Below are 15,108 nucleotides of genomic sequence, written 5' to 3' on the forward strand. Positions count from 1 at the left end.
AGTACAATAGTATTCCATTCTGAACATCACTTCTGTCTCATAATAAGGTATTTTGTGTGTGCTCAGATGACTGGTAATAAAGGGGTCTGTGTTACATAGTCTATCCGCACTACCGAGGGTCACACTCCATCGTTTAAGCCGGTGAAATGCCATCGGACACTTGAGTGCATTCCGTTTAGGTCAGCCTCTTTCTCTGTATGAAGAGGACCTGAGAGCGTTGTGCCGAATGTGAGCATGTTCTTGTCTATTTATACATTTATTTATGAATGAGAAATAAGGAAAGTTGGCACATCTGTCTTTTCCGAGCCCTTATTTCTTAAATATATCAACAAAATGTGTCTCAACCAAAGAGTCACCGTCAAGTTGTGTGTCACAAACCAGCCACTAAAGTGCGTCCGTCAGTGGACAGCTGATATCAGAGTATGACGCCACACTCTTCCCTGCCATTCAATGCTGTTTATAAGCACAGTCTTTGAGTTGTTTATTTGTCCTTTCCCTTTGTCCTCCTCGTGTCCCATGGCTTGTCACTCTTCAGGAAAGAGGTGGTAAGTGTCATCAGAACGTGCCTGCTCCAGAATGGGATGGATATATGGAGAGGCTGTTTCGTCCAGGTCTAAATTGTCTAAAACCCGTCTTCAGTCCTGGTCCTAAACCCAACCCAACCCCACCCACAATATCCCCCTCGTAAAAACAACTCAGTTGCACTTTGGACCCACAGGCGTTAGAGAGGACCGCCGTCACCGCTGGCCTCTCCTCTCAGTGCTCCTCGAGCGGGAGTTTGAGGAAGGATGGTCATTTTGGTCAAACATTCAAGAGGTGAAGGAGAGCTCAAGTGCAAGAGTTTACGGTCATCCATAGATCTCTTCATCTCCTTCCTGTCTGTCTTCATTCAGTCAATGCTGGGTTTCAGATGATGAAAGGCACCTGAAAGACATTCATTTAAGGTCAGGGCTATTATCTTTAGCTAAAAATAAAACAACTTGTGAAACAACATCTGCATTACTAGAAATTAAATAAATATTAACGGAAATAAAATAAAACTTATTTTATTTCAGTTAGGTGCCAAGACAACTTTTCTCATTTTCGTTTAGTTTAAGTACTAAAATAACTACAACTGAATAAACTAAAATTAATAAAAAAAATAAAAAAAAATAAAATTTAATTTAATTAAATTTAACACACAAAAAAAACTCATTACATTTATTACATTATATTAAGGTCTTGGAAGTCTACTGATGCCTCCTGGTGGGCTCCTAGTGGCAACCACTGACATAAGTATATGACTATATCGACATAGCCTTTGCCAAGAGAAAGAAAAAGAAATCAAAATATGCAAAAGCGAAAGATCCAACAAAACACAGTACATAATTGAGCGAGCCAGTGCGTGCCAATTCCACTAAAAAGACAGACAGAGGGAGAAATTAAGAGAGATTGAGAGAGGGGGAATGAAAAGAGAGCTGTCCTATATTCAGTTCTGTATGGATCAGAGTCAATGATCAACAGCAACTACAGATCTGACCCGTCTGAAACACATGTTTCTGATATCTGCCCGCCATGGGCCATTCTACTCCTATACGAGACCCCCACTAACTCCTCCACGGACCCCCAGCTCTGTGCTTAAAGGGTGCGGACCCCAGCAAATTAATGATATCAAGATGCAGTCCTGGACTGGGCACTCGACATGCAGGCCTGGTGTGCAAGTCCTCTGCTCCTCTCATTTCACTGCGTGTTTGAGTGGATCATGAACGATATCTTTGTTACCCAGAGCTCATTACATGGCTGGCTGACGGATGTCTGGAGCTGATGAGATATAGCTCATCTCACAGGGTCGTGAAAGGGCATGGGTTAAGCATCATAAACCACGGCAGTGTTTACCTGTGTGGCGGCCCAGCGGATTACAATGAACTAATGTAAACTCATGATTACGTCTCAGATTAAAAGACGAATACTTCACTGAAAATAATCTCAGTTGACGTTCAGATGATCGTGTTTCTCTACAGAATCAATGCAATTTTTTCAAAAGTTTCCTGGCTGAACTGTAGCGGTTAGCACGGTTATGTCGAGCTGTGGTGATGCAGTTCATCAAAATCATATGGCATGCATCAATAAAAGTGTCAAAAAGTGTAAAAGATAAAAATATAATTAAACGAAAAAGGGATGGATGTGACTAGTAGTAAAAGTAAGATTAAACAACAGCTAATGCACTTTTGAACTGTTGTTTAAAAAGTCTTGTGTGGTTGCGCAAACAAAACATTCATTAAAATGAATTGCTCTTTAGTAAAGAGATTAATTAAAGTCATCATGAAATGGAAATTCACTTATCTATTTTCTAAATGCATTTTATTGATCTAATTGTGAATGATTCATCCATACATATATTTTTATTTATTTATTTTTTGACCTTGTAATTTTTAATCACAATGTCATAACTCGACCGTACAGTAAAATGACAGACTTCTCTCTGGTGACATATGCAGGACTTCTCAAATTTTGTATGCATAAATCAAAACGCCCCTTTCTTACAATTGACTGCATTCAGATTTGCCTTCATCCAATCAAAAACCGATGAACTGAACTACATTTTTTCTTTTCGATTAATCCGCAAATTAAAATATAAAACTACTTATTTTATTTCAGCTAGTTGCAAAGGCAACATTTCTTATTTACATTTTTTTTACTTGATGTACTAAAATAAATACAACTGAATTAATAAAGATTAATTAATAAAGAATTAAAAAATGATTAAAGATATAGACATATAAAAAAAATCATGAAAACGACTGAAATGACTGAAACTTTAAATAAAATTTAAGTGAAAACAGAAAATATAAAAACAATTCAAAGTGATAATAGTATCTATAAAAGAACACAGCTACACATCAAATCCAAAAACGGAACTTTTTATGTTTCTACACCAAACTGAAATGTTTTTAGAACATAAACGTGTGGCTCTCTCTCTCACTACAGTACAAACAGTGCTGGTATTCACCTTACTCTGCCCATACTGGCTGTACTGGTAAGACGCCACGTGGTCCACGCTGTACCCGGGTGAAGTGTAGCTGGAGGGGCAGTAGGACTGGGAGCTGGGCAGGCCTGGCAGAGCCTCCAGTCTCTGAGAGGAGTGGCAGCTGGGAGCCATGCCTGTACTGGGCTCCAAACCGCCCGTCAACGGAGAGAGGGCAAAATCACTCTGCGGCTGGTGTGGCACTCCACCAGGATTCAACAGCCCCATCACCTGAGGAAAAAAAAAAGAACACAACACTTTAGAATGAGCTACTTTTTTAACAAGTAAATTGCTGAAAAGACTAGCCCAGACCAATGGATTTCCCTGCTGTTCAAGCTGGTTTATGCTGGTCAGCTAATACAGGTGCATGACCAAATTTTGATAACAGAGTGAGATCAGAAAACCACATTTAATTATCTACATGCTTACAAATCAGTTTTATGTGACAAACCAGGGTTATTATCCTTAACTAAAACTAAAATAAAAAACATTTTCAATAATATGTTTAAAGACACTGAAATAACACATAAAAATTTATTTTATTTCTCATTTGTATTTCAATCATTCTTATTTTTGTTTAGTTAGAGTTGAAGTACAAAAATAACTAAACAAGCCGTTTTATTAAATGTTTAGTCATGCAGGTATATGCATAATTTTAAGGCATATATACTTTTCACATCTTCTCACAGCACGGTCCATTAGTATTCAGAACTTCTCAAATTTACTTAAGAAAGAGTAAAATCATTTGTAAAAGTATTTTTAATACACATGGATTAACTTAAGATCTCAGATCTATCAGAATTCTTCATCTTCGCCAAATAAAACAATGAAAATGTGCTTTTGTTTTAAACTCTGTGATGTGAAATGAATTCAACATACCAAACTGAACATAATGACAACGCTAAAGTTTTTAATTCAGCCCTCCCTGTTATCAATCACCAGTGTGTAACACGCATCTGAAATGATTTGTTGACAGCGAGTGGAGATCTCTCCAGCTCTCACACAGCGTCTCTGGCCGCCCGTGTCTAATTCACACAAGTGACAGACAGATGGAAGCGAGACGCGAGTGTGCTATCAGTGTCTGTGAGCTCTCGGATGGCGCTTGATGGGCCAAATACAGATCAGTTCCCTCCCTCTGCTAATCATTAATCAAAACCAGCCCGGCCCAGAAAAAATCTCCTGCACACCGACCCACTGAACAACCGGCCGGCCCACTTACTCCATCTATGAGAGTCAAATTATTCCCCATCCTGCTGGACACATGGTTCCTTTTAAACCGTTACCCGGTGCAACCAAAGAGGGGGTGGAGTCAGTCGAAAGGCGCTGTATTTCTTTGCCCAGTTAACATTTTCCTGAAAACAATTCTGAGTGTAGAGTTGTGTGTTTGAGAAGAGAGAGTAGCCAGATGAAAAAAACCAGAGTAAGAAAACACAGAAAGAAAAAAGCTGGTTTTATGGGGTTTTCTATCAAGATCTGATGTTAAAAAACAATAGAATAAACAAAACATGGAATAAGTGCGACATATGCTCTGAGAAGATAAATATCAGTTGCAGAGAAAGTACTGCACATTAAATATGTAGGTGGGTTTGCTTAGATTTTCTTTAGGGGCAAATTTGTCCTCAGACACGAGCTAAATCTGACAAAAACCTCCCTGTGGGGACATCTGGAGAGGTCCTCAATTGGACAAACAATTCAATAATAATATTTTATTTTTTTGAAAAATAAAAAATCTCTGTTACAGTGATGCACTTACAATGGAAATGAAGGATGCCAGTCTTAAATCTGAAATTACTGCTTCAATAGTATAGCCACAAAACATAACCAATGTGTATTAACATGATTTTAGCATGGAAAAAATGCTTAATAGCCGTTTCTGCCCAAAGTTATATTCAGTTGTATCAACACCTAAAACTCTAAAATGACTATTAAAATGAATTAAAATGAAATAACACACAAAAACTAAATAGAAAAGGTAATGTAAGTGTTTTTATAAAATTATACACAATTTATATAATTTTGTATGTATAATGTGTTTAAAATTATACACCGTAAAAAAAAAATCCGTAAAATTTACGGTAAAAAACCGGCAGCTGTGGTTGCCGGAATTTTACCGTAAAAAATACGGTAGCAACGTTTTAGGTCGTTAAATTCACGGTCACACATTATACATCATTTTAAGAATTTAAACATTTTTGCTTTTAAATCCACAAATCGGCCCCATTCACTTCAATTGTAAGCATCTTTATTTTATAAGGTTTATGCTTTTTTAAATCATCAAATGAACTTTGCATATTTAGAAAAATACAGAGGTTTACTTATGAAATGTTAACATTCTGTCATTATTTACTCATCCTCATTTCTATTACAATGCCATGCCTAAAACTGTAAAATGACTATAAAATTGAATGAAAATGAAATAATGCACAAGTTCTAATAGAAAAGTTAATGTGAATGCTTTTATAATTTCAACATTTTCTGCTTTCTCCAAAAATTGTCCACATTCACTTCTATCCATAAACTGGATTTTTTTTTGGGGGGGTGGGATTAGTGAAAATTAGTTTTTGTGCTATAAAATGAACTTAATTTGTATTGAACCTGGAATATTCCTTTAATATAAAACGATAGGCGTCTATGGTGTTTCCTCATTTAGCAAGGAAACCGTGTGTGTTTGTATGGTTAACGCTTTTACAAGCAGTGTGAAGGGTCATGAAATTCCTTTTGGGGTTCATCTTCAACAGCTGTTCAGAAGAGAAATGGATTGAAAGCTCTAAGCACTCGCAGATTTTCAGGTGCTTTCCCCACCTTGCAGATAACTCGAGGATCACACGAGCTGACAGCGTATATCATGTACAGCAGCGCATGTGTGAGTCACACGCTGATGTGTGATGCTTAACAAATGAAAAGCACATGGAGGTTAAACTCTCTCGTTCACCTCCCCATGGGGGGCCCGGGCCCGGCTACATGTGAGGTGAAAGCTTAAATGTTCCTTCCATGTCGAGACCACAGACAGCAAAAAGCTTCCTCACAAAACATTTTCCCAGCCAAGACGATGCATGTTTACGCAGGTCTCCGGAGGAAGCAGCCCACATTCACCAGAGGTCAAAGAGCAAAAATGCATGTTCTCAAATCCATATAAAATGTAATTTTGATGGAATATTTCATATTAAATACATTAAGCAATGTGATTACAATTTATTTTTTTGCTGTTGATGTTTCAAAAACTGATGGATGAGTTGAAATTATTTTTTAAATTTGGACTATTTATTTAATTTAAACTCTGCACAAAAAATATTATACAAACAAATGAAGTGCATTTTAGCACTTTTTGTTGAAAGGAGAACTGGCTACAGCTGCAACAAAACTTTTTTATGACTTTCTGAAGTTTTTTAACTAAAAAGTACATTTGAGACAATGAACAGGAAATTATGGGGGGAAAAGAAAACCTTGAACCAATATATAGGTCAATCATTGTTCTTGTACAAGTAAAAAACACTAAAAAAAGGAAAATACAATTTTTTTTTTAACATGTACCATTGCAGTAATTTAGTACCAAAATTAATAAATACTGTAACAAAAGTATTGCTCATTGTTAGCTAATGCATTATTAACTAATGTTAACTAATGGGTCCTTATTGTAAAGTGTTACCAAAATGTATTTTTTTCTCTAAATATGCAAAAGTTAACTTCATGATTTTAACCCTCTGGTGTTGTTCGGTCATTTTAGACCAGAAAAAAATTTTTTTTTTTTTAAATGTTTAAAATCGCTACTTCATCTGAATTGTATGAAACTCAATGACTTTTATGGCAGTCACTATGTGACCACAAGAGAAGAAAAAAAAATCGTGAACTTGATTTGAAACAGCTAAATGGTCATAAAAAATAGTCACACTTGTGTTGTTCGCAGTGAAAAATGACTGCCATTGGAAATGAATGGGAAATAAGCAAAAATTTGGGAATTTGTTGTGTGTACAATCTACAAATCATTCATGATGCAGAAAAAAAGTGGGTGAAGGGGTGACACACTAAAATATCAAGTTTTTTGGCAAACTGATGACACTGAATTTTGATGCACTGCCATCATAATATTGTACAAGTTTTTTTGTAGCTGAGAGTTGATAAACTGTTTAGCTTTGGGTAAAATGCAGCGCTAAGAGGCGGGACAAATACTACACCGACCAATCATCCTACTTGTACAACACCTGAACAACAATAGAGAAGTTAACATTGCTGGTTACTGCATTTTTATATTTAGTAATATTCTTCAAAATGTACTTCCGTGGATATTTCACATCATAGCAAACAAAATCGACAGCTGGAAAAGCGCTGCGCCACCAGCTGGTCGTTTTAAGAAGAGCGCCTGACATTTTTCAGCTGGCTAAAAACACTTTGAATATTTATTGTTAGGCATATGGCCTATTAGTCTTTTTTGCATTTATGCAATATACTGGAGCCAAACCTGAGAAAGTAGACCAGAATATTCCACTGCGTTCCTGGACACGCAATTTGCGTAGCTGTAATTATAGGCAGGGATTATGGTAATTGTGAATGAGCGCGCACGAGCGCCCTATTTACGAATGATTGGAATTCATTAACATACACATGTTTAACTATCAAATCGGACGTTTACGAAGCGTTTGTGAATCCGGAGGAGAGTTTTCGGGAAGGTCCGTTTTACACGCAAATTACTCAGAATTTACTCCTATATTTACGAATGTTTCATGAATGAGGCCCATTGTCTCTATTTTAACATGAAATACTGCCATAATGAAATTAAAAGTAATGAAAGGAAAAGTAATGTAAAAATATTATTATTTCTTTTTATTATTATTTTCTATGGGAAAAAAATTGATAATTGTTGCATAAATATTAATTAGTATAATGAAATACAAAATAAATAAATAAAAAATATTGAACAAAAATACTATTACATTGATTTTACTGAAAAAAAAGTTGCATTTCAGTTGTTCGGTCACTTCTGACCAAGCAACACAAGTGTGACCCCCAAATGAACAATACCAGAGGGTTAAAAAGAATAAGCCTTGAAATAAAGAATTCTCTCCATGGATTTGGTATTTATCAACGTTTTATGGCATTTCCATTTAATACCATCACTGTACTATCATATTTTTGTAATTAATAGATAAAAATAAAATATGTAATTATAAATAATCACAGTTTCATTCGCTAATAAATTACAAACCAATCTGCAGGGACAAGCCTCCTCAGCACACCCTGAATCCCAAGCTTATTTCAGCATACATTAAACCACAGATAAATACATAATTCAAACAATTAGCCAACAAAGTGACTCATTTGCATAAATTACACAGTGCATTATGGAGGGTAAATTCTCCCATTCCAATCAATTAAGAGTCCGGAGCATCCCATAATTAGAATCCCAGATGCTAAGAGTTCCAGCATCGTCATGACGACGAGAATCCCTGCCCTTCAATAACAACTCAACAGCACTAGCTGACCCTGTGCCAGGTTACAAACACACACACTAATGGCAATAACAGACCGAGTGTGTGTGTGTGTGTGTGTGTGTGTGATGGGGGCACTGCAATTAGACACACTTCAATTAATACGTCATGTTAAATAACTTTGTGCAGTTCAATTACTGTACGCAAGGCGATGGTCCAAAGGATTCTTTATTTCATATGGTTTATGGTTTTTGCATATTTAGAAAATAAAGACCTTTTGGTAACACTCTAACATTAACAATGTGCAATAGATGTGTTACAGTATTTATTATTTTTTGTTAATGTTAGTTAATATATAAATACAACTGTTCATTGTTAGTTCATGTTTGCTTAGGTCCACTAAATAATCATAATTTTTATTTAACTTTTATTTTGATAATGTAATAGTAAATGTTGAAATTAACAATAACTAAGATTAATAAATGCTTTAGAAGTATTTTCATTGTTAGTTCATGTTAACTAATGTTATAGCGTTCCAAACCTGTATGCTATTTCTTTTTTCACTAAACAAAAAAGGTATTTTTAAAGAATTGTCACAATAACATTTCATAGTGAACAAGGGCTTTCAAGCCTAAAAAACGTAGCATAAAAGTGGTCTTCTGGAGTCATGCATATATAGATTTACATGAGGAACATACCCAGATTTAAGTTGTATGTACACTATTATGATACCTTTGAGGTGTTTTTCAGAGACTGACAACCATGGAAACAATGAACTACTGTTTTATCACAATGTTGTACAAGTTTGAAACAACATGAGGATAATGAGTAAATAATGACAGAATTTTCTTTTTTTTTGGGTGCACTGTCCCTTTAACAAAAACGTTATTGTACCATAACATATCTGATCAATTGGGGATGTGTTTAGACTGCAGTGTTTTCCATCTTACTGGTAATCTAATCTTACTGGCTTTCATTGCTTTTTTGTGTGTTTTGAGAAAGAACCTCATTCTCAAAACCATCTTCTGTCTTTGTTACAGTATTTATTATTTTTTGTTAATGATAGTTAATATACAAATACAACTGTTCATTGTTAGTTCATGTTTGCATAGGTCCATTAAATAATCATAATTTTTATTTAACTTTTATTTTGATAATGTAATAGTAAATGTTGAAATTAACAATAACTAAGATTAATAAATGCTTTAGAAGTATTTTCATTGTTAGTTCATGTTAACTAATGTTATAGCGTTCCAAACCTGTATGCTATTTCTTTTTTCACTAAACAAAAAAGGTATTTTTAAAGAATTGTCACAATAACATTTCATAGTGAACAAGGGCTTTCAAGCCTAAAAAACGTAGCATAAAAGTGGTCTTCTGGAGTCATGCATATATAGATTTACATGAGGAACATACCCAGATTTAAGTTGTATGTACACTATTATGATACCTTTGAGGTGTTTTTCGGAGACTGACAACCATGGAAACAATGAACTACTGTTTTATCACAATGTTGTACAAGTTTGAAACAACATGAGGATAATGAGTAAATAATGACAGAATTTTCTTTTTTTTTGGGTGCACTGTCCCTTTAACAAAAACGTTATTGTACCATAACATATCTGATCAATTGGGGATGTGTTTAGACTGCAGTGTTTTCCATCTTACTGGTAATCTAATCTTACTGGCTTTCATTGCTTTTTTGTGTGTTTTGAGAAAGAACCTCATTCTCAAAACCATCTTCTGTCTTATAGCCCCAGGGGAGTTTTCTCTCTCAGTCATTCTATTTTTTCCTCTGCTTCCATTTCATTCTCTCTCTGTCCATCTCTTTCATTCCATTTATCTGTATCACGCAGCACTCCGAGGGGTCTGAGTTTGAGGACAGCACCCAGAATGCCGCTCATGTCTAACTACCGGATGCTTTGAGGCAGTTAGGAGCTCATTTTCTGGTTGTTAGCACGTTGTGCGCAGCAGGCGAGCCGACAGATAACAGCTGATGAGTGTGTAATCACAAATAATTGTCTTTCACTTCTCGTTTCCATCATGTGTCCTAGCCCTCCTCACACCTTCATTCTCACATTCACTCACATTGCCAATCTGTTTGTCGGTGTAAAAACAGAGACATTCTCCAAGCGTGTATACATTACTGTTCAAAAGTTTGGGGTCAGTAAGATTTTGTTTTTTTAATAAATAAATCAGTACTTTTATTCAGCAAGAATGCATTAAATTGATCAAAAGTGCAAGTAAAGGCATTAATAACGTACTCAAATAAATGCTACTTTCTATTCATCAAAAAATATTGAAATAAAAAAATAATTTAGCAACACAAATGTTTTCAACATATTAATACAAATTAGAATAATAAAAAATTAGAATTTTTTGTGACGTGACACTGAAGACTAGAGTAATGCCTACTAAAAAATTCAGGTTTGCATCACAGGAAGAAAATTACATTTCAAAATATATTAACATAGAAAACAGTTATTTTAAATTCTAATAATATTTCACAATTTTTCACAGTATTTTTGATCAAATAATTGCAGCCTTGGTGAGCATTAAAAACTTTAAAAAATTGCCAACCCCAAACCTTACCTGCACTATCCTGCAAGATGATCAATGATATCTTTAATTAGAAACAAAACCTAATTTATAATCACATAAGAATTATAATTGGTTAGCAAAAACCACACAGTTTAAAGGAGACATATTATTCTTTTCAGAACCTCATGTATAAAGATTTGCAAGATTTCTATGCACCACAAACTGTTATAATTTGGTTTTACACAACCATTTTCTACCCTTTCTAAGACTGGAATCAAAAAAGCTTCTCTTGTGACTATAACTTCAAGATTTCCTTGTATGACCCTGTATGATTGCCTAACCTCTTTGCATGTAACAATGTCCCAACGATAACACAGATCGTTAGGTGGAAACATCTGGCAACCCGTCAATTTATACAGCCGTATACTGTATGCTCAAACTGTATGTGATGTTAGATGATACTGACCTGTGATGGGAGGCCGTTGCTGATGGTGGCATTCACTGGGTTTGCGTGTCCCGGAGCAGCCACATAGCCATCCGAGTAACCAGAGAAGCCATGACGTCCAGAGGAGAGGCAGTAGGCCGAACTCCCGTCCTGGGCCCCCGGTCCGCTGCCAAGCCCAGTCTGATGCACTGAGGTGGGGGGGAGAGGCTGGGGCCTGTGCACAGTGCTGGGCTGCTCCGATACTGCTGAGAGAAAGAGAAAGAGAAAGAGAAAGAAAAAGAGTGTCACTTCAGTGTCACATGATCCTTCAGAAATCATTCTTAATATTTTGGTGGAAACCATGATATGTTTTTTTACAAGATTCTTTGATGAATATAAAGTTCAAAAGAACAGCATTTTTTTATTATTTAAAAAAAAATGTTTACATTTTTTAACAATCATTTTTGAATTATTCGAACCCCAAACTTTTGCACAGTAATGTATTGACTGACAGTTCTCACCTTGTGAGATAGATGAGGGAGGGTAAGGGCTGTCCGCCAGCTGATAGGGCTGAAGACTCGACATCGCAGAGGGTGGGAAACCACCAGGTATCAGGTGATTAAACGCCATGAGCTGATTGGCTCCTGCCTGCTTCCTCCATCGAGCTCTTCTATTACTGAACCAAACCTGCAGGACAAACAATATACTTAAATTTAACACTCATACACTCGGAAGAACTGTTTACTCACATGAACACATCTACAGACTGTTTTTATACACAAGGTGGTGCCCAATTTAAAACATGACACATTTCAGCATGGACTTCATATAACACCCCACTTTATTCGGGAATCAGATTTGGGACTTTTATTATTCCTATAAGAATGTGTTTGTGTGTGTGATGTATCTGAGTGTACACAGGCGCTCTTTGTGTGTTCAGTAGCCGAAAGCTTGTTTGCTCTGATTGTGATCGAAACATCTGTGCTCATTAAAAAGCAATGACATCATGTCATGGGTTCTAGTTTAATTGGGTTAGAAGGACCCAATAATAGTTTATTAAAAGATTCTGTTTTGGGGTTTTTCTCTGACAGAATACTAGAGTGAAAACAAGAGGTCAGACGTGGCACAAAGAAACCTGTGTTTATGCGGGTGTGTCATGTGACTTCGGGGCAAGGGGTGCAGAGCTAAATGCTGGTAAATTTAGTAAACCACATTTACGTTTTTTGTTTTGTTTTTGTTTTTAGACTTACGAGAAAGTGTGTGTAGAGTGATCATTTCCACAAAGATACAGTGCCAGTAAGAGAAGTGGATATGGTCACATGATTAACACAGATTTTACAGGAAGTTAAAGAGTTGGATATCAAAGGTTTGTGTGTTAATGTACCTGTACTCGTGCCTCGGTGAGTTTAGCTCTCTGAGCGAGCTCTTCTCTGGTGTAAATATCAGGGTAATGGGTGCGTTCGAAAGCTCTCTCCAGCTCCTCCAGCTGCTCGGCCGTGAACGTGGTCCGACTGCGCCGCTGTTTCCTCTTTAATGGCAAACCCGGTTCTGAGTCCACATCTGAGCCCTCGTCTGAGTGGCTTGCTATAAAGTAAACATTAAAATGAGATTATTATTAAATAAAGAATAAATCCAGAACTCTGTTTTCAGTATTGAGAGATTTTCATTTGTTTCAGCAAAGCACAAACTTTAAATGAATAGTTCATGACTTGATCAAAGCTATTGTATGGCTTTAGAAGAGTTGGAATAGTGCACAAGTCATACAGACGTTTTATGATACTTCTATGGTGCTTGTTTTTGACAGCCTCAGTCCTCAATGGCATTCATTGTATAAAAAAAAAAATCTTCAAAAATTCACTATTTGTATTCCATGTACTGAAGAAAGTGGCCAATTTAAAAATAAAATAAAAATACAAAAGCAAATTAAATTCATAAAACAAATTAAATAAATAAAACTAAAGCAAATTAATTCATAAAACAACTTACATTTTTTAAATAAATAAATAATACTAAAGCAAATTAAATAAATTCATAAAACTAGGTGAAGTGATGTGACATGTAGCCAAGTATGGTGTCCCATACTCGGAATTTGTGCTCTGCATTTAACCCATCAAAGTGCACACACAAGTACGACTCTCTAACCCAGGCTTTCTCAACCCTGGTCCTCGAGGGCCACTGTCCTGCAAATGTTAGCTCCAACCCTAATCAAACACACCTGAACCAGCTAATTAAGCTGTTCAGGATTATTATGCTTTGTCCAAATACCCAACACACCTGAACCAGCTAATTATGCTGTTCAAGATTATTATGCTTTGTCCAAATACCCACACTTGCGGTCTTGGCCACTTGAAAGCGCATGCGCGCGACAGAAAGTAAGTGCTCAAGACTGTCCCAGGTCTTAAAAACGGCAAAGTGTAGTGCCCTTAACGCACACTAAATCCACACTATCTTGAATACCGTTTCGGAGCGCTATTCGAGGCTTAGTGTATCCCATCATGCATCATGTGGTGGAAATAAATCGTGAGACTTTTTTGCCGAGATCTCGCGAGAGGTCCGCAAGGGGCTTGTAAGCTACAGGCAGGTGAGTTTGATCAAGGTTGGAGCAAAACTCTGCAGGACAGTGGCCCTCCAGGACCAGGGTTGAGAACCCCTGCTCTAACCATTAGGCCACGACTATAAAATGGAACAACAACAAAATTCACATTACAGTTATAACAAAAGTGAAACAGCATTCATGACTTGTCCCAATAATTCTATTAACCATCTGCAAAAGAATTGTTTCCATTACCTCAAAGTTAAAGGCCATTATATCTAACACTTGCTCTTATCCAGCACTCTGTGTTTAGACACAAACACACACATCAGCACTCGCTCATATGCAGGTATTATTTGGGGTGAAGGTGGACCGGGTGAGAGGTTCTTTCATAGCTAATTCAGCAGAAGAGAATGTTCGTGTGAGTGGACTAAAGCTCAGGGAATCTGTACCCAGAGGAGGGGGGCCCTATCAAATGATTAGGCTCCTCAAACTAGCGTGACAGCCAGCTATTGTGCAGTAATACGCCTCGAAAGCCCCCGTCCAGAACTCGCCAACGCCACATCTGCTTCGTCTGACACTAGCCATCTCCTTTCTCTTGTTCGCTCTCTCTTCGATTTTCACCCCCATATGGTTAAAAAAAAACACAACGTAAAAAGACACCCGGACTTCGCCCAGCGAAACCGCATCCACAGACCCTTAAATTAAAAATGCAATCAAAACCATCCATTAAATTAACTTTTCATTGAGTTTTAGTACAAATTCACGAAGAATAACAACCAACAAGTTAGGTATTCGCAAAAAGTTAGATCTGCAATGTGCCAGTCACATGAATTGTCCTTTGATAATCTACATAAACTCATCTAATATGGTTTTACAGTTGATATGTAAAATCTTTTTTCCTTTTGTTCCTCTTTCACAAACAGAAAGTAATTTGGACTTCCCAACTAATATGCAGGTGTATTTCTCCTGCAGAGAAAGAGTGCAAGCAAGAGAAAGAGTGAAGAAGAAAGAGAGATTTTGAGATTTAATTAAAAGTGAAGAGTCATGCAAAGCAAATCCTTCATTCTCATCTCCACCCTGGAGCCACACAGGAAATGCAGCGTGCATCTCTCCGAGCATCTCACGAGAGTTGGAAAGGAAAGAGAGAGACAGGAAGGGAGGGTGACTGTTCTTTTACCAC

The 15,108-nt window shown here is 36.6% G+C and overlaps 1 protein-coding gene across 1 annotated transcript in view; it reads right to left on the reverse strand.

The window, feature by feature from the left end:
* Positions 1-867: 867 nt before the first annotated feature.
* The window catches only part of LOC107745618 (paired box protein Pax-3-like), a 29,224-nt gene continuing 14,983 nt past the window's right edge, over positions 868-15,108 (reverse strand). The window contains exons 5-9 of the mRNA XM_016559536.1: positions 12,777-12,976; positions 11,914-12,079; positions 11,435-11,658; positions 2,990-3,235; positions 868-924 (exon numbers count right to left, since the gene is read on the reverse strand). Coding sequence (XP_016415022.1) covers positions 907-924; positions 2,990-3,235; positions 11,435-11,658; positions 11,914-12,079; positions 12,777-12,976 — 854 coding nt within the window. The 3' untranslated portion in view covers positions 868-906. The remainder of the gene's footprint in view (positions 925-2,989; positions 3,236-11,434; positions 11,659-11,913; positions 12,080-12,776; positions 12,977-15,108) is intronic.

Source organism: Sinocyclocheilus rhinocerous, unplaced genomic scaffold, assembly GCF_001515625.1.
Source record: "Sinocyclocheilus rhinocerous isolate Xijiao unplaced genomic scaffold, SAMN03320098_v1.1 scaffold4183, whole genome shotgun sequence".
NCBI classification, from domain to species: domain Eukaryota; kingdom Metazoa; phylum Chordata; class Actinopteri; order Cypriniformes; family Cyprinidae; genus Sinocyclocheilus; species Sinocyclocheilus rhinocerous.